Source organism: Tupaia chinensis, unplaced genomic scaffold (assembly GCF_000334495.1).
Source record: "Tupaia chinensis unplaced genomic scaffold, TupChi_1.0 Scaffold000159_1, whole genome shotgun sequence".
Classification (NCBI taxonomy): domain Eukaryota; kingdom Metazoa; phylum Chordata; class Mammalia; order Scandentia; family Tupaiidae; genus Tupaia; species Tupaia belangeri.
Window position 1 is genome coordinate 6,768,007 of NW_006159630.1, and position 19,970 is coordinate 6,787,976.

Sequence of the window (19,970 nt, forward strand, 5' to 3'; positions counted from 1 at the left end):
GCCGTGGGCTTGGGGGACTGGCGCCAGAGGCTGCTCCTCCCCTCGCCCTTCTGCAGCCTTCGGCAGCTCCAAGGATACCACATGCTCAGGAGCACCCCACGCCCACGGGCTGTCCTACCTGTGATGGGCAAACAGTCCTGAGGCATATTCCAGCAGGAGGAATTCCCTCATGTTGGAACCAAAGCTGGAATGAAATCCAACACAGACCGGGACTCGGGGCCTGCTCCGTTCAGGGCCCTTTTCCCAGCCCAAGTTCCCTCCATGGCCTGGTGGTGAGGCCTGGTGCGCCTGGCCCACTTACTAGAGGTTATGCGACTGGAGGAGTCTGCAGTGATCCAGCAGGTCTGTCAAGTGGGCCACAAACCACCAGTTGCTCAGGGCAATGCTGCAGAGTCAGACACCAGGCAGGTAGGAAAGTCAGGGGGGCCGCGGCCCGTGAGGGTGCGGGCAGGAACCCGCACCCCTGTGCTGCGAAGTCCAAAGATGCCACGTGCTGGTGAGCACGAGGGACAAGGGAGCTCCTGCACGCTGCGGGCGGGAACGGAGGCCAGCACGCTACTGGGGCAGACGTACAGAGACACCTCAAAAACGAATGGGAATGTTTTCCCTGGCAACACATGGAAAGGAAGTGGGCTCACTATCTCAGAGACGCCTGCGTGTTCCCAGCAGCACTGTCTGCTAGCCAGGGCAGTCAACCCAGTCGCCCATCTGGGGGCACGGACGAGGAAGATACGGTGGGGCAGGCCCTGCAGCATGGTGGGTGAGCACTGTGCACTGGAGTCAGACCCCACATGGCCAACCCAGGTTCAAATCCTGGCCCTGACAACTTGAGAAACATGCTAGACATGTGTGTGCACACGCCTAGGCTCACGATGGGGTGGGGAAATGGCAGGAGAAAGGACTGCAGCGGCACGACCAGGGTCCATGGGAACGGAGGTGCTTCCTCTCCCCCATGAACGCACACAGCCTCTGGCCAAAAAAAAAGGTTGGAATATGTATACATCCATAATGGAATCCACTTAGCCTTAAAAAAGAAGGAAGGGTTGGGGCCGGTGGGTGGCGTGGTGGTTGGGGTGCTAGACACTCCCACATGGCTGACCGCGGTTCAAGTCCCAAACCTGGTGGTTTGTTTTCTCATTCACTTTCTCTCTCTCTCTCTGGTCAAATTAAAATAAATGAATGAATAAATTAAATAAGTCATTTAAAAAAAAGAAGGAAGGGCTGACATGGCAGCCAGATCCTACAGAGCTAACCGCATGGCTCGAAGCCTGGATTCAGTGACTTGCAAACAAGTTGGGCGTACATGGGTGGAAAAGGAGGGAGAGGCGGAGGAAAGGCCACTGCAGTGTAACCATTCCCCATGAGGGTGCTTTCTCCCTTTCTGGCAAATGGGTTAAGGTACTGGATCCCACATGACTGGCTGCACAGTTTGAATCCTGGACCAAGCAGATTAATAACCATGCCAGGTGCATGTACATGCCCAAAATCCCTAGAGAAGACTAGAGGAGGGACTGTGGTGTGGTCACCCCACTGGGGGCGATTTTTCACTTTCCCTCTCTCTGGTGAGTGACACACCCTACAAAAAAATACTGACAAAAAAAAAAAAAAAGTTGTTGGGACCAGTACTTGGCGTAATGGCTATGTTGTTGGACTCCCATGTAGTCGACCACAGTTCGAGTCCCAGACCCACTGACTTAAACTCACGCCGGGCGTGTGTGCATGCCTTCCCAAGATCCTGAGAGGAGAATGGAGAAGGGATTGTGGCGTGGCCTTTCCCCCTTGGGGGGGTGATTTCTCGCTGTCTGTCTCTCTTTCTGGCAAGCACACGCACCCCATAGCAAAAACCTCTCAAAAAAAAAAAAAAGCAAACACTTTAAATACATAGAACTTTTTCCCAATCATAAAGCGAGGGAAAAAAAATGGGAGGCACGGATGGGTGAAGAGAAAGGGCTCCTCTGCCTCCCAGAGCTGCTGACCCAACTACTGGCTGATAGTTTGGCAGAACAGCCAGAGATGCGGCAGGAGGCTGTGGGGGGCCCCAGAGCTAAGGGAGCCAGTGCACGCCCTGGCCTGCACAAACACTCCCAGGCAGAGAGGGGATGCAGCAGCCTCCCTGGCCAGTGGGCAGCAACCGCTGAAGGGGGAGAACTAGGGCACAGGGGACTCAGGGGGATGCAGAGCTGGCGAGCCATCACAGCCTCCCTGCAGGGGAGGCAAGCACGAGCTGCTGGTGAGACTCTGGATCCCCACATGCATACACTGAAGGATTCTGGGAGCACGGCCTCCACAGAGGCAGACGGCGCGTGCCTGAGACCCTGCCACGCTGAGGGCGAGGGAGGGAGATGGCAGGTGAGTAGACCCCGCTGAGAACGCCTCTCCCGGCTTCTCTCTAGTGCATGTGCTTGCCAACATCAATTTTAAAAAGTACAAGGATGGCCCACACTCACTTTCATGGGATAGAATCATGAACCAGATACATCACGCCCCAAGAGCGAGGCTTCCCCACCCAGCCCAACTCCAGAAACACATCCCCCTGCCCCCCAGGATCTCCCGTGAGTCTGACGATATGACCCATGAGATACCCAGGCTCACAAGACCCCGATTCTGCCTTTGCCCAGCCGGGAGGGCACTTGAAAAATCCAGTTTCAGAAGACCTCTCGAGCCTTTTTCACGATCCCCACTTCTAAGTCTTATGACCTCTCTGCAGCTCCTCTTCCCGAACAGGACAGGAGGGAGGTTCCTGATAGGATGAGGACTCAGACGTACTGCAAACAGACCTCAGTGCCCCTCTCCTTGCGAGGACAGAGACGCCAGGCAAGGGCCATGAGCCTTGCCCACCCTGAGCTGCGGGATGCAGAAATGCCTCTTCATCGGCCCTTCTCCCTCTTTCCTTCTGTCACTGGAAACGGCAAAGGCTTTCCCTGCAGCCAAGACGCCTGTTCTGCTCAAACCTGCTTTGTCCCTAACAATCCACATCCGGGGTATGCAGGAAGGCCCAGAGGAAGGAACTTGCTGCCCCGGCAGCTGTGGGTGCTCACAGGAAGTGTGTGCTTCTGTTCTCCCTAACTCCTGCCTGTGTTTGCCAAGGACAGGAAGGGCTCGAGACGGGAGAGGGGGAGAGAGAAAGCACCTCCCCATGGGCCTTGGTCATGCTACAAACCTCCATCTCGCTCTCCTGTGGGACTCTGGGCAAGCTCATACATGCGGGTGGTATGGTTTTCGAGCTGCCAGTTTTACGTAGTTAAAGGGCGTGTCACCCTCCAGACAGGGAGTCAGCCACGTGGGGTCCAACAGCCTTAACCACCATGCCACTGGCTGGCCAAAACTCATCTCTCTTTCCCCAAACGACCATCCCTTTCTCTAAGCCTCGGCCATGTATTGGCAAAAAGTCAGCAGAGCAGGAGGCAGGGGAACCCTTCCCACTGCCCCCACCTAGTGAGGGTGACACAGCCGAGCCAGGGACTCCCATGCTGAGCAGTCTTCTGTGGCCGTTCCCAAGTCCTCCCCCTCCGCAGGCTTCAGGCCACAGACGCGGGAAGGATCAGTGCTTTCTGACTCCCGGTACATGGAGACTTCTGGGAAGCTTTACTTTTGATTCAGGATGGCAGACACTCCCTTTCCTGCCTTGCTAAAGGTGCGAAGTAACCACAGGACGGACGCCCTTGCAGGGAGAGAGCTGCAAAGTCTGCCAGGGCCCAGCCACGAGCTGATTGTGTCCTGAGCCCTAGAGACCCAGCCCCGCGTGGGCTTCGAGTCCTGTCCTGGGAGGCGGCGGCACATCCATCAGATGCCGAGACCAGGCCTGCTTGCTCTTTCTAGATGTTAAACATCGGAGTAATCTCCTAGGACGTTACTGAAAATAGGCCTCCCTGAAGCAGGCATGATTACATGCCCTCGAGCCTCAGGAAAGTGCCTGGAGAAAGGCCTTCCCTACCAGGAAGCCCATGCTGTGGCTCCGAATTCAGGTGCTGCCAGTGACACGCAGGGAGAGGGAGGTCATTCAGAGGTGACTAGGCCACGTGGGGTCCTCTCTCAGGAATGGGACTGGCGCCCTTATAAAGGGGCTCAACAAGTTTGTCCCCTTCTTGCCCTTCCACTGTCTGCCACGTGACACATGAGGACACAGCATTCAAATATGCCATCCTGAGGGCACCCCTGACGAGACCCCAAACCTGCAGCTTTATCTTAAGCTTCCCAGCCTCCAGAACTATGAGGAAACCACCTGCTGTTCTGAGTCACCGAGTTCGAGTTCGGAGCTCTGTCACAGCAACACAAACAGACTGAGGCAGCAGGGCGACGGGAAGGAGGGGAGGATGGGCGGCACATTCTAGAAACAGGTGGTGACGCTGCGCAGCACTGAGCATCCACGCTGCGCTTCGGGGGCGCGCGGGGGCCCACCTGCACTCCTTGATCACCTGGTGGATGTCAAACTCGAAGGCTGCCATCAGGATGTTGTCCAGGGGTTCCGGGCTGCTCTCGCTCCCCAGGAACAGGTCTAGGCTGGACTGCAGAAAGGTGACGACCCACTCAACCCCCGGGACACAAGCAAGACTCAAGGGGGCAGGTAAGGCTGCTGAGCAGGGAACGCTGGGGAGGTGACGGGTTCCCTCCCAAGGCTCAGCTCGAGGAGGCCCCGACTGCGGGGGAGGGCACCGTCACCGTCACTCCCACCTATCCTCCCCGGACGGACGCACCTGGGCATAGAAGTGCAGATCAATGGGCTTGACTGTGGGCTGCGAGTACAGGAGCCGCGTCACCAGGAAGTGGTACCAGTTACTCAGCAGCTCCCTGTGCTCCAGCATGGCGGCTTCGTCTCCCAGCATGATCTGACGAGAGACGCTGCCTGAGCCGTGGGGCTCACGCCTCACCCCAGGGCCGACGTCGAACTCTGCCATCTTAGCTGGCGTCGGAGCACACCCTCTCCTTCCCGCGGGGCCTGACGGCCCTGCTGCTGCACCCCGGGGTCATGACCCTGGGGAGCAGGCCCGGCCCACCCAGCGGCCTCCCAGACCTTGCAGAGAGACTCCAGGTGAGGACTGGCAGCGAATGTGCCATCCTGCAGGTGCCGCTCGCACTCCTCATGCCAGTGCTGCCACTTCAGCTCCAGCTCGGTCAGGGTCTGGCTGTTCCCAGGCTGAGGCAGGAGAGGCAGTGAGTCGCATTCCACCCAGCCCTGTGTGTCACCCAGCCACCCGTCCCTGTGCCTCAGCAGGAGCGGCTGCTCCTACGTACACTGAGAATGGGCATGGTCCTCATTAGGTCCCCCAGGATGCGGCACATGTCTGCAGAGGCGGGGGCGACGTCCGCTTCCTTGGACAGCATCTGTCGGGCCTCATCCAGCCGGCCCTGCAGCACCAGGATGGTCACCTGGAAAAGGTCCATGACATAAGCAGTGGCAAGAGACCAGGCCCCAGGGCCGACGCGGACGCCCTTGTACCCTCCTTCCCTCAGAAACGTTTAGCCACCCAGTCTCCTGGCGTGACTGCCTCATCCGTGCTTCAAACTGCCCCAGAGGCGAAGAGTTCATTTAAAACTAAAGAAAATATGAAATAATGAAATAGAAAATGTCAGGATGCCTAACACAAAGTATTGTTCCTAAAATTTGAGTTCGTGTGTACGTGTACATGTGTACACTCGGTATCGACGTGGCTGGCCCCCGTTATTCAGAGCTGTACACGGGAATCTGCCTGCTTGCTGAAATTCCTCTGCTGAGTTCGTGTGTGTGCGTGTACATGTGTACACTCGGTATCGACGCGGCTGGCCCCCGTTATTCAGAGCTGTACGCGGGAATCTGCCTGCTTGCTGAAATTCCTCTGGAGCCCCCAAATCCACGCTGTGGCACTCCACTTTGTGGACGTGTTCAGAGTGACACAAAATCCGAGTTGCTCCACACTTTCCCAGCAGAGGGCAAACAAAGTGCTGCTTTGCCTTCTTGTTTCAGCTCACATTTAAAAAAAAATCTTTACTTATTTATTTTACTCTGAGCAGAGAGGAACAGAGTGACAGTGAGAACGAAAGTGAGAAAGCAAGCCGCCAGGTCTGGGACTGGAACTGCGGCAGGCCATGTGGGAGTCCAGCGCCCTTTACCACCACACCGACCCCTCAGCTCGCATGTTTTAGGTGTCTTTATTGCAGTAACTTCAGTGCCCCATGTTTTGCATCTTGGTACGCTCTGTCGGGCTCCCAAGCATATGCCAGAGCTGCCAGTGTGTGTCTCAGTAAAGCAGGCTGAGGACAGAGACCAGTCACACCTAGTCATGCCTCAAAGTGCTGCGGTCCGGGTTCAGTGCTCAGGTCAAACGAGATGCCTTCCAAGAAAAGCACGTGGGAAACAAAGATGTGCAGCGATCAGTTGTCTGGAATGTGACCAGAGGCACACAGAAACCTGCTCCTGTACTTCACGAGAGCGGTGCTTCAGTGGTCACTTATCTAGTCCTCAAGGCAACTGTACAGACGGCTACTACCACGGACAGTAACAACTGACTGGGGCGCATCCCACGGCCATCGGTGAGGAAGGACCAGTCTGAATGCCAGAGCAGTGGCTGAAAAATCACACCGGGCACATGTATCCTCCTCTGAATTCGAGACCTGTATATCCAAGTGCCCAGTCAGCACCTCCATTAGAACCTCTAAGCAGCATCTCAAGGGGCCAGCAGGTGGCATGGTGGTTAACGGCGCTGGACTGCCACATGGCCGACCACGGTTAGTCCCAGACCTGGCGGCTGGCTCGCTTTCTCACTTTTCCTTTCTTTCTCTGTCTCTCTCTCTGGTCAAATTAAAAAATAAATAAATAAATAACAACAAATTGAATTAATAGATAAATCTTTAAGAGAAAAAAAAATAAAGAAAAGATCCAAGAGTGTCCACATAAGTAGACCCCGGGAGCCAGTGAAGAACTACGGGGTGCGGTATTTGGTGGGGAGTCCTCCCACCCACCAGAGCAGAGACAGCAGAACACACGGCAGAGAGCGGAATGGCCTGTACAGGAGCCTCACCAAGTTCCAGAAGCTCTTGTGTTTGCTCGGATTCTCACTGCCCAGAACTTCTGCCGACAAACTGTCCACCTCACACACGTGCAGCCGGACCCAGTCCAGGAGGTGCAGGAGGAGTGGGCCAGCTGGAAGGAGAGACTCCTGTCACGCACAGAAACCCCAGCATCATCTGCAGCAGTGCCACTTCACCCAAGGTACAGAGAATGCTCGGGCAGACAAGCTGACCACAGAGGCGGCACCTCGTCCCTCTCACGGGCACACATGTAGGCTGGGCTACAAAAACGCAAACTCGTACGGATATGCCCTCTGTGCCGGGCAGCTCCATCTCTCACTGGATCCTAAACGGCCCCCCACCCCTCCCAGCTAAAGGATTCTCAAGTACTCGATGGCTACGTTAGTAACGGCCATTTAGAAAGGGACTGTGCGACTGTGTGCTAAGGATGTGAAGACAAAGGCATGCAGCCGCCTCAAAACCTCCTGGAGAAGGCAGGCCCCGAACAACTAGTCCTAGTTCCAAGTTACTCAGTGCGAGCACAGGAATATGAGGGGAACGCTACGGCTGCCCAGGCACTTACAGGCATTTAACGGCCAACAAATGAAAAGAAACGTGAAAAGAGCCTGCGGCACCGGCACGGACAGCGCATTCACACCAGGACGCTGTACCACCCACAACCCAGATCAAAAGCAACGGAGTAGGACCAGCGGGTGGCGTGGTGGTTAAGGGCACTGGACGCCCTCATGCCCGACCACGGTGAGTCCCGGACTTGGCGACTTGCCTCCTTACTTTCTCTCTCTCACTCTGTCCTACTCAGGTCAAATTAAAATAAGTGAATAAATAGAGAAATAGATCAATCAATCAATAAATACAGTTCAATGAAATAATACTTTTTTTTTTTGTGAGAGGTTTTTGCTATAGGGCGTGTGTGCTCGCCAGCCAGCCAGCCCGACAGAAAGTGAGAATTCACCCCCCAGGGGGGATGGCCACGCTGCAATCCCTTCTCCTCCATTCTCCTCTTGGGATCTCGGGCACACACGCACATGTGCCTGACATAAGTTTAAGCCACGGAGTCCAGGACTCGAACCACAGTCAACTACTCATAGGAGACCGGCGACATAGCCATTACGCTAACTGCTGGTCCCCTGAAATAATTATAAAGAAAAAAAAAAAAGCACAACAGAGTGATTCTTGGGGCCAGCAGGTGGCATGGTGGTTAAAGCAATAGAGTCCAATAGATTCCAAAATGGTTGACTATGGTTTGAGTACTGGACCTGGTAGCTTAAAACTCTCACTGGGAGCATGCGTGCATGACCCGAATCCCAAGAGAATAAAGAAGGGACTACTGCGTGGACATCCCTCCCGGGGTAGGGGGGTGCTTTTCGGCTTTCTGTCTGTCTGTGTCTTCAATAAGCACACGTTCCCCATAGCAAAACTCTTCTCGAAACATTTTTATAAATAAAGAAATTTTAAGGGACAGGGCTCCCAGGGCGACGCTGCCTACCATCTGGTCCCTTGCCATGTCCCTAACACTTTCTCAAGCCTGACCACTCCGTGACACAAATGCTGACCACTGTCACAGCCTACACTAATGTGTTTTCTCACTGCCCTTTGGGGGCACCTGCTGAATGTCCCCAACTTCTAGAAGGCACTCTGTGATTCTCTTTGCAGAATCTGATAAAAGGTCAGGTTTCTCCGGGTGCGCTGGAATGAGTTCCAAGGCTACGTGGATGGAAAGCACTGGAAGGAACACTCTTGACAACGAACGCTCATCACAAGGCAGAGGGGCGGTGAGGACACAGCTGAGGCTGCAGGGGACGCCTGTGGTGCATGCTCACCTGGGGCTACTTCAATGAACAGGATTTCACACAGGTTCCAAATAAGCTCCATAGCGGACAAGATGGAGACCTGGGGAGAAAGGGAGACGAGTTCCACCGGAAGACATTTCTGAGCTCTGCTCTTAGAGCACAGGAATCAAGCAGGGCTTGAACTCATGACAGTCACAGGTTAGCTCAAGTCCCCAGTACTCTCGAGCAGGATTTCCCAGGACAGCCGGGGAAGGACTCTGATGATGGCATATAGTCTGACATTATTTTAGTGGCTGCAGTTTTATTTTATTTTAAAGAACTATTTTATTTAACTTTTATTTATTTATTTTAATTTGACCAGACAAGGGCAGAGAGAGAGAGAGAGAGAGAGAGAAAGAGAGAAAGCAAGTTGCCAGGTTTGGGACTTGAACCATGGTCAGCCATGTAGGAGTCCAGAGGTTTTATCCGCCACGCCACCTGCTGGCCCCTGCAGTTTTGTTTTAATGTGTATCAGGAAAATAAATCAAGCCAGCAGGTGGCACAGTGGTTAAGGCAGCTAGATCCCACAAGGCCAACCACGCAGTTCAAGTCCTAGACCCAGAGGCTTGAAAAACATGCTGGACCCATGTGTGTACATGCCCAAAGTCCTAAGAGAAGGGACTGCAGCATGGTCAACCCCCCCTCCTGGAAGGAGTGATTTCTCACATTCCCTCTCTCCAGTGAGCGCATCACCCTATGGCAGATTTAAAATATACACATGGGGGCCAGCAGGTGGCAAGGAGGTTAAGGCAGCTGGATTTTGCGTGGCTAATGGAGTGGTTCAAGTCCCGGACCCAGCGGCTTGAGAAACATGCCAGGTGTGTCTAAGTGTGCATGCCCAAAATTCTGAAAAGAGGGGACAATGGAGAACAGAAGGAGGCGTGACCATTGCAGGAGCTAGCTGGATCTCACATGGCTGACTGTGCTGTTTGAGTTCCAGCCCCACTGAGTAGTGAAACACACCAGGAGCATGTGCGTGCCCAAATGCCTAAAAGGAGGGGGAGATGAAGGAGAAAGGACTGTGGCATGACCATGCCCATGGGGTGTGCTCTCTTACTTCCCCAACCCCCATCCCAGTAAGTGCATGCCCCGCCACATGCACATATAAAACTAGCACATCTCACTGGTGATCTTGACTCAGTACAGTTGCAAAGTGACTTTAAGGGCCAGCACGTGGCACAGTGGTTAAGGCACGAGACTTCCACATTGCCAAACACAGTTCAAGTCCTGGACACAACGGCTTAAAACTCACGCCAGGCATGTGTGTGTGCATGCCAAAATCCCAGGAGCAGAATGGAGGGGAAGAACTATGGTGTGGCCATCCCCCTGTGGGGGTGATTTCTCACTTGCCCTCTCTCTGTCTCGGCCTTTCTCTCTCCAGTGAGTGCACACACCCTATAATAAAACACTTAAAGAAAGAGAGATGAGCTAAATTCGAGTGAAAGGGACAAATAATTTTCAGAAAAACATTCAGTAAGAAATGTGGAGTTATGGGACCAGCAGGTGGCACGGTGGTTAAGGCGCTGGATACTCCCACACAGCCAACCACGGTTTGAGTCCTGGACCTGGTGGCTTGCTTTCTCACTCCCCATCCCCCGGTCAAATGAAAATAAATAAATAAATAAATGATTTTTTAAGAATAAAAAGAAATGTGGAGTTAGAGCAAAAAAGGGTGAAATTGGTATCCCAAGGACTGATGTTTAGGAAGCAGTCTACTTAAGGCAAAGTCCAATATGAGATCGAAAAATATATCAGATCGGGCACCTGCTCTCAGGAATATCCAGGCTCCCCTTCCCCACCATCATGCCTAGTTCATCAGGGGAAAATAAACACTTCCCTGATTCCGAGACGATGTGCTATTCCCTGTTCACTACTGCAGTTGAAAAGGAATCAGGATTCTACCAAGGAAACGTGCTTTTCTAGCTCCGGGGAAGCACAGCCACTTGCAGTGCAATGAAAGCACGGAGCTCGTGAGCTGAGCTGATGGGACCAGGCAGTGGTTCCAAAGCTCGTGCTCGCTCTCAGGCCACAACCCCTCAACACAATGTGGTTAGACTTTGTATTTTCCCTAAGAACTGAGACCCCATACAAGCAGATCCTTGAGCTCTAACACGCTAGACTTAGAAGGAGGCACCAGGAAGTCCAAGACGATCCCTGTCCCCACGGAGCTCTCTACCGGGAAAGAGACTCCTGTCTGACAGGGACTACAAAGCCACCCAGGAGGATGCCGAGGACACGGAAGCCACAGCAGTGTCCGCGCATCAAAGGCACACCCCTTACCTGGCTGCTGAACTGGCGGCCACTGGCGGGATCTTTAGCAGCAACTGCAACGAGGAAACATTGTGAGCAACAGAACTTGCAGCTTTGTTCTCACAGCTGCGCGGACCAGGTTCCACGCTGCCTTTATTTTAATGACCATCCACTTCCATCTTAAATTTTCTAATGTTTCCTATTTCTTTCTTCTAGATCAATGATTCTTAAACCAAGGTCCTCAAGTTATATATAAGCAGTGCTTTCAACTGCAACATGGTCACCTAAAAGGTCTCTGGCCAAGATGTCACGTCACACAATTCTCCACCAGGTACCCACAACCCCACAGCTCCCATGTTCACGTGAGCCCACCTCACAAGGTGAAGGGGGAACAGTGCTATTTTCCAAAGAGCCTTATCCGGCCCCCTCCCTCGTGCCTGTCACCAGTCAACTCAGGGCGGACTGACCTGGAAAACGTACTTGAGATGACGGCCAAAAATGAAGGCGTGTGTAAAACAGAAAGTACAAGTTGTATACAAGAATGTCACCCAGGTTCACCTCACGGCACGCACAGCCACGTCTTCCTTCAAATACTAACAAATGCACACACACAAAATGCTTACTTGCAACCTGATGCATTTCCTCCATACACGCTCTTATGACCGATCGGTAGTTTTTACTCACTCGAACCAACCTACAGAAAGGGAAGACAAACACAGTGAGTCTGGAACACCTGTGGCGTTAGGGGGGAAGCACTCACAAACAGTAAAGGGTGGCAAGGTGCCACAGCAAGCCACGCTCCAAGAGGCAGACTGGCACGGGGAGGCTTTGGCTTGTATCTGGAGCCCTCACTGAGTACACTGGGTGCAGGGGGAAGCAGGTGCAGAGCTAACTAAAGCTGACGGTGGCCTGGTGTCAGGACCCTCTCCAATTCATTCTGTCTGTCTGTCTTGCTCATGGTGAAAATAAACCTAAAAATCTATGTAGGAACCAGCAGATGGCATAAAGGTTACATTGCTGGACTCCCACAGTCCAGCATGGTCCAAGTCACAGACCCAGTGGCTTGAAACACACTGGCACATGAGCATGCATGTCCAAGGTCCTAGGAGGAAAATGGAGAAGAGACTGCACCGTCATCATTCCCCTTGGGGTGATTTCTCGCTTTCTCTGTCTCTCCAGCGAGTACATGTTCCCTATAGCAAAATTCTTTCTCTCTCTCGTTTTTTTTTTTTTTTTTTTTTGAGAGATTTTCACTGTAGGGCTCGTGCACTCGCCAGACAGACAGAGAGAGACATAGAGACAGAAAGCGAGAAATCACCCCCCAGGGGGGATGGTCACGCCGCAATCCCTTCTTCTCCATTCTCCTCTCGGGATCTTGGGCATGCACGCACACGCGCCCGGCGTGAGTTTTAAGCCACCGGGTCCGGGACACGAACCGCGGTCGACTACGTGGGAGTCCAGCGACATAGCCATTACGCTAACTGCTGGTTCCCCAAAATTCTTTCTCTCAAAAAAATAAAAGAAAATTAAAAAGGAGTTTGCTAAAACAAAGACAAGAGCAAACCTGAAAGAGCACCTAATGTTCCAAAGCTGCAAAAACTTCGGCAACAAAGCGGATGAAATACACTCCCCACAACTAAAATGAACGCCTGCACTCAGCTTAGATCCACGGATGGACACTTTAGTGGAAGGAAACTGGAGGAGGGTTTGCATAGTGTCAAAATCTCTCCGCCGTTACACTTACTTTGTTTTCCTGTGGACACTGCTCATGGGCGTTACACTTAGTATTTACAAGGCAAAAATGGTAATTTCATAGTGAAAAAGTCCAGGAGAAACCACACTGACCACGTGAACAAGTGGTCACCAGTAATGAAACATCACCAGGACCGGCAGTTGAAGTAATGGCTATGTCACTGGATTCCCATGTAGTCGACCGTAGTTCGAGTCCCGGACCTGGTGGCTTAAACTTACACCAGACGCGTGTGCATGCGTGCCCAAGATCCCGAGAGGAAAAAGGAGAAGGGATTGTGGCGTGACCATCCCCCCCGAGGGGTAATTTCTCACTTTCTGGCTTTCTATCTTTCTGGTGTGTGCACACGCCCTATAGCAAAAACCTCTCAACAAAACCAAACATCGCCATCATGAAGCCCACGGGAGACACGACGTTCTGAGATGCACACATCACCACCTCTGTGGACTTCCTGCCAGTATCTGCATAAGCTCATGCGCTTGCCAGAAAGACAGAGAGAGGCAGAGACAGAAAGCGAGAAATCACCCCCCAGGGGGGATGGCCACACCGCAATCCCTTCTCTTCCATTCTCCTCTCGGGATCTTGGGCACGCACGCACACGCGTCCAGCATGAGTTTAAGTCACCTGGTCTGGGACTTGAACCGCGGTCGACTACATGGGAGTCCAGCAATACAGCCATTATGCCAAATGCTGGTCCCTTTTTAAAAATATTTTATTTATTTTTGCCATAGGGTATGTGCACTTGCCCTAGACAGACTTTCCTCTCTCCCTCTCTCCTTCCCTCTTTCTTCCCCTCTTTCGACATTCACACACATGCATGCACACATAAGATCACCATATTGACCATAAGGACTTATTTGTGAAAAGCTTATCAAGAGGCCAGCAGGTGGCACTAGATCCACATGGCCGACTCCAGGGTTCAAGTCCTGGACCTAACACCACCACCTAAATCCTGAGAGAAGAATAGAGGAGAAGGGATTGTGAAGTGGCCACCCCCACTGCAGGGGTGACTTTTCACTCTCCCTTTCTGAATCTTTCTGGAAAATCTCTAGGCCACATGCCCTATAACAAAAACAAAACAAAACTAACACTTAAATAGCCAACATTTTCTTCTTTATAGAATAAATGAAATAGGCATATATTCAAAGAAAGCTTATCAGGCCTGCAAGCCAATCGGCAGCATCCACATACTCCCTCAGACTTCCCTTCCCAGCAACACACACTGCCCAACCAGAATCAGGAGTCCCTACTTCTCTAGACAAGCCCCCGCTGTGCAAAAGAACAGGAGGCACTTCATTTGTTTTTTCATGGTCTAACGGTGGACCCCAGCCCAAACCAGCAGCCTACTTACTGGGCTTTTCTGGATTTTCCTGTAAATTCTTCTTCAAGTCTCTGCAGGCCCACAAAGATCCCATGGGATTCATTGAAAAGTTTTCTCAAGATCTGAGAGTGAACATCCACATCCTTGCGGATGACGTAGATAAAGGGACAGCTTGGGACCGCCTCTGATTTTTCTGCAATAGAAAAAACAAGAAAAAAAATTAAGTCTTAATCCGCCAGATCCAGGACTTAAACCACAGTCCATGTGGGAGTCCAGCACCTCAACTACCATGCCACCTGCTGGCCCCAATTTTTTTCTTTTTTGACAGAGCAGGCACAAATTTAGAGAGAGAGAACAAGACAGACAGAAAGACAGACAGAGGCCCTCAACAGGGCCTGGTCATACCACAATCCCTTCCCCCATTACTCCAGCCCATCAGATACTGGGCACTCACACGTGCCCAGTGTTTCAGACTGACCAGGCCAGGGATTCATTCATGGTCACCAGGTGGGTCTGGCTTTTCTCAACAGCACTTAGCACTGTGCAACGATACTACCCAGAAAGGACAGTTCTTACCTATCAACTCTGGAAAAACCACATCACCTAGAAATTGCATCTGGGGCCAGGCAATGCTGCAGTGGTTAAGACAACTGGATCCCACATGGCCGACAATGCAGTTTAAATCCCAGACCCGGCGGCCTCAGGAGCACACTGGGCACATGCACATATGTGCCCAAAGACCCAGGCGAAGAATGGAGGAGAGGAGATTACAATGTGGCAGTGTCATTCTTCCTCCCTAACAAAATAAAGGGAGGAAGAAGTGACATAAACTGGACAGTGGCTCAGTGGTGAAACGCATTGCACTAGGAAGCAGACCCACATGGGAAAGCGACGACTTACTCACATGCCCATAATGCAGGGCTAGCTAAGACGGGATTGACTGCAGAGTCAACACACTGTGGGGTGTGTCTGTCTGTCTGTCTCTCTCACACTGTGGGGTGTGTCTGTCTATCTCTCTCTCACACTGTGGGGTGTGTCTGTCTCTCTTTCTCTCACACTGTGGGGTGTGTCTGTCTCGCTCGCTTTGTCTATGTCTCCCTCCATCATACTTAGAGAGAAACTTAAAAAATTAAATAGGGGTGGGACCAGCAGTTGACATAATAGCTACGTTGCTGGACTCCCATGTAGTTGACTGTGGTTCAAGTCCCGGACCCAGTGGCTTAAACTCACGCCGGCATGTGTGCATGCGTGCCCAAGATCCTGAGAGAAGAATGGAGAAGGGACTGCAGCGTGGTTATCCACACTGGGGGTGATTTCTCGCTTTCTCTCTGTTTCCCTCTGTCTTTCTGGCGAGCGCATGAGCCCTATGGCAAAAAACTTCTTCCCTCCCCCCAAAAAATATATACACACACACACACACACATATTTAATAGGGGATAGGAGTTGGTGTGCTGGTTGAGCCACTCAACTCTCACATGATCGAGTGCAGTTAGAGTCCTGGACCTGGTGGCTTGCTTTCTTGATTTCCCTCTCTGGTAAATTTTAAAATAGTAATAAATGGGACTAGCAGATGGTGTAATGGCTGTCACTGGACTCTCATGTAGGCGACTGCAGTTCAAGTCACTTAAGATTGATTTATTTTGGGGGCTGGCAGGTGGCGTGGTGATGAGGGGTCTGGATTCCTACTTGGCTGACCACAGTTTGAGTCTCAGACCTGGTGGTTTGCTTTCTCGTTGTCCCTTTCTCCCTCTGTCTCTGTCTGGTCAAATTAAACAATAATAATTACAAATGGAATTAAATAAATAATGAAATTTTTTAAAGATTTATTTTTAATTTTATTTATTATTATTTAAAATTTTTTTGAGAGTTTTTTTTGCTATAGGGTGCATGCACTAACCAGAAAACAGAGACAAAGACACAGAAAGCAAGAAATCATCCCCGAGGGAGGATGGCCACGCCACAATCCCGTCTCCTCCATTCTCCTTGGGATCTTGAGCACGCACGCACATGTGCCTGGCGTGAGTTTAAGCCACCAGGTTCAGGACTTGGATTGCGACATGGCCATCCCCCCGGGGGGTGATTTCTCACGTCTTTCTGTCTCTCTATCCTTCTGGCAAGTGTACACGCCTTCTAGCTAAAACCTCTCCAAAAAAAAAAAAAAGAAAGAAAGAAAACCTTTCAGGTCAGCCGTGGCGTGGTGTTTAAGGAGCTAGAACCCACAGGGCCGACTGGTCGAAAACCTGGAACCAGCAGCTTGAAAGACACACCAGGTGCATGTACATGCAGGCCCCAAATCCGAAACGGAGAAAAAGGCATTGCAACATCACCGTCCCCCAAGAGTGTGCCTTCTCACTTTCTCTCTCTCCCCCACCCTCTGTCTCTGGACAGCACACAGTATACGTCTTCCGGGCAGGAAAAAAAATGAGTAAGAGAACCTTAAACACTAGGAAGGCTATTGCTAAATTTTTTTCCGGGAGTCATCATCTTCCAGATCACATAAAACAACGAAAATCTAAAACAGTTAAGTTTCAAAAACAAAAATGGTAGAAAAATACATTCCATCATTCCGTGCCTCAGTTACTCAAGTCTGCGAAGAGAAAAACCACCAAGTGGACCAAGATGGATAACATGGAAGGGAAAAAAGAAACAAAACCAAACCTACCTTTATGGTTCAAAGAGGTTTCCCACACCAGCATCTCCCCTGGACCCCAATCGAAGCACATTTGCTTCTTCTTAGAATTCACACCTGGAATTAACTAGTGAAAATAAGACACAGAACCGTTATTACACTGACCAACAACTCTCATTCCCAACTGACTAGCAAGAAAACTCTAGACATCGCAGTCATGAAATTATACATACTGATTTATCCACTCAGTCCCGGGTGGCTGAGCTCAACCCTAACCCCCCTGAATCAGCAAGTGAGCTCTGCCAGCCTCCTCAACACAGCCTGGCAAAAACCAAACTTACAACCTCACTCACCTCCTCAACACAGCCTGGCAAAAACCAAACTTATAATCTCACTTTTTTTTTTTGTTTGTTTTGAAGATTTTTGTCATAGGCATGTGGACTTGAAGATTTTTGTCATAGGCATGTGGACTTGCCGGAGAAAAGTCATTCCCAGAGGGGACGGTCATACCTCAAACCCTTCTCCAGTCTTCTCTCAGGATTTTGGGCATGCACGCGCCACCAGGTTGGGGACTACAACCAGGCAGTCGGCCATGTAAGGCCCAGCCTCCTTACCCGACACAATACCTGCGGGCCCTACTCATTTCTTACACTGCAGGTTAGAGAGCTGTAGTTCAGAAAAGTGGAAGTTGAAAAATGAAAAAGGGGGCTACCTGATGGCATGGCAATAGGGTGGCTGAGTCCCAGCGCCTGCGGCTTGAGAAACAAGCCTAGTGCGAGGGCACACATGCCCGAATCCGAGAGCAGAATGGAGAGGAGACTGCGGGGTGGCCATCCCCCTGGGGGGTGCTTTCTCACTTCACCCCTCTCTCTTACTCACTCAAGGGAGCACACACCCCCCTGCAGTGAATTTAAAACATCAAATAAGGGCCAGGAAATGGCATGGTGGTTGGAGCACTGGACACTCCTACTTGGTCAACCATGGTTCAAGTCCTGGACCTGCTCTCAGGGGGCTTGCTTTCTCACTTTCCCTCTCTCTTACTCTGTCTCTGTCTCTTTCTGGTCAAATTCTAAAAAATAAAAAATGAATGAATAAAATTAAATTAAATTATTTTTTAAATGTTTTAAAATAACAAATAAAGAATGTAACTTTTCTTCACTAAAAAAACACAAGAGATCTTCCATTCCAAGGTTTCTGTGCCATCTCTGTGACAATGGCTAAACTATTGTGGAGTGGCCATTGGGGGGAGGGGCTATTTCTCACTTTCCCTCTCAATGTCTGTCTCTTGCTCTCTGGCAAATGCTCATGCCCTAAGGCAAAAATCTCTACAACAAAAAATAAAGGAAGAATTAATCACATACACAATGCTGAGCAATATCTATAAAATACAAAGAAAAAAAAGCACAGTAGAAAATTCTAACTTTGGGACCAGTAGGTGGCGTGATGGTTAAGACACTGGACACTCCCACATGACTAACATGGTTCGAATCCTGGACCTGGTGGCTTGCTTTCTCACTTTCTCTCTCTCTCTGGTCAAATTAAAATAAATGAATGAATGAATGAATAAATTTAAAAATTAAATAAACAAATTTTTTTTTTTTGGAGAGGTTTTTGCTATAGGATGCAAGCGCTCACTAAAAAGACAAAGAGAGACAAAAAGTGAGAAATCACCCCCCTAGGGAAGATGGCCATGCTGCAATCCCTTCTCCATTCTGCCCTCAGGATCTTGGGCACACTCACACACGCGCCCAGCTTGAGTTTAAGCCACCAGGTCCAAGACTCGAACCACAATTGACTACATGGGAGTCCAGTGATCAAGTCATTTCGCCAACTGCTGGTCCCATGAATTTCTAGTTTTTTTCACAAACTATTTTAAAATCTAATGGGTCCAGCTGAAATGTACAGCCATCTCAACTTTCTAGAAAACCAAAGCACAGGATCAGGTAACTTAACTGTTTAGCGAGGTTTGTAAGTGACCAAAAGCTAAGAAATGCAGGCCTCAGAAAGCCTATCATGAATAGATACCTGATTTAAGAAGGTCGGATTGAAGCTTTCCTAAGAAACTGCTGAGCTTTCATTTGAAAAGTGAGATAAACCAGAGAGAAGAGCGGAGCATTCTCACTTTGAGAACGGCAGATACTTTGTATCTAAAACCCGCCAGTATTTATAAATATCACAGATCATCCAGAACTGATACACTGATAGTTCCAATAGGATTGGAGGCAGACCAATAAAAACCAGAATAGTCTCCCGAGAGAAAGAATACGTTTAAAAAATCTTGGGCCAGTATGGCAAGACAGGTAGAAGCTAAGCTCGCGGTGCTGCAGGTAGAGCTTAGTTCTGCTCGAAGAAAAGTAAGTCAAAATTCCCCGCTTGGTCCGAGCCCACTCCAAAGCCCAAGAGGAAAAGCCAGCGAAGCAAAAAGGTTAAGAAGACAAGAGAGAAAAGGAGATGAAGCGGGGCCTCCGAGGCGAGGGCTGGTGAGCATGCAGGGGAGCGGGAACCCAGCGACCACTACGACCCGAACCTAGTTCCCGGTTAACGTAGCGCCCTCCGGGCAGAGGCGATCGAGCCGCGGGAAGAGGACGGGCTTCTCGAGGCCCGCCGGGAGGGAGGCAAGCCTTAAGCGGAGAGGCAGACGCAGTCCTCAGACCGCGAAGGCAAGCAAGGCCATTCCGGGCGCTCTTACAGTGACTGTCGGCTCGCCATCCAGCTCCTCCATAGCGCCGCGCCCCCACCACCTGGGACTCGCCGCGCAGCCGAAGAGTCCGCGCCCTCGGCTCGCGCTCAGAGCCCACTGCGAGAGGACCCCGCCCTCCGGCAGCGCCTGCAGGCCCACCGCCCGAATGCCGCAGGGCCTCCCCTCCCCGCCACCACCCACCCTCTGCGGCCTTCCATGTGCATCCCTCTTTCCTGGGCTCGTTAGCATGGCAGGGACGACAGGAGTAGAGCAGTCTGTCCTCGCAGTAACTCTCTCGCCAGGTCAGGCGGCGCCGCGGACAGCCCCACGCCAGGCAGGGAGAAGGCCCCCGGGAGACGGCGGGACCACCGCGGGCTCCGAGGCGGGACGGCCGCGCGCACAGAGCTGGAAAGGGTATTCTCGGCTATGGACCCGAGCGAGACTCGGGCTCACTTAGGCCTCTGCCTGGCTTTGGCTGTCCTGCGGATCTTCACTTAGGATCGTCG

General features: G+C 51.4%; 1 protein-coding gene across 1 annotated transcript in view; it reads right to left on the reverse strand.

Annotated features, from left to right (window-relative positions):
- The window catches only part of NUP85 (nucleoporin 85), a 28,992-nt gene extending 9,417 nt beyond the window's left edge, over positions 1–19,575 (reverse strand). The window contains exons 1-13 of the mRNA XM_006145830.3: positions 19,474–19,575; positions 16,818–16,911; positions 14,186–14,348; positions 11,708–11,778; positions 11,115–11,158; positions 8,826–8,895; positions 6,996–7,117; positions 5,233–5,367; positions 5,012–5,134; positions 4,695–4,826; positions 4,399–4,505; positions 302–385; positions 119–184 (exon numbers count right to left, since the gene is read on the reverse strand). Coding sequence (XP_006145892.1) covers positions 119–184; positions 302–385; positions 4,399–4,505; positions 4,695–4,826; positions 5,012–5,134; positions 5,233–5,367; positions 6,996–7,117; positions 8,826–8,895; positions 11,115–11,158; positions 11,708–11,778; positions 14,186–14,348; positions 16,818–16,911; positions 19,474–19,506 — 1,244 coding nt within the window. The 5' untranslated portion in view covers positions 19,507–19,575. The remainder of the gene's footprint in view (positions 1–118; positions 185–301; positions 386–4,398; positions 4,506–4,694; positions 4,827–5,011; positions 5,135–5,232; positions 5,368–6,995; positions 7,118–8,825; positions 8,896–11,114; positions 11,159–11,707; positions 11,779–14,185; positions 14,349–16,817; positions 16,912–19,473) is intronic.
- Positions 19,576–19,970: the final 395 nt, after the last annotated feature.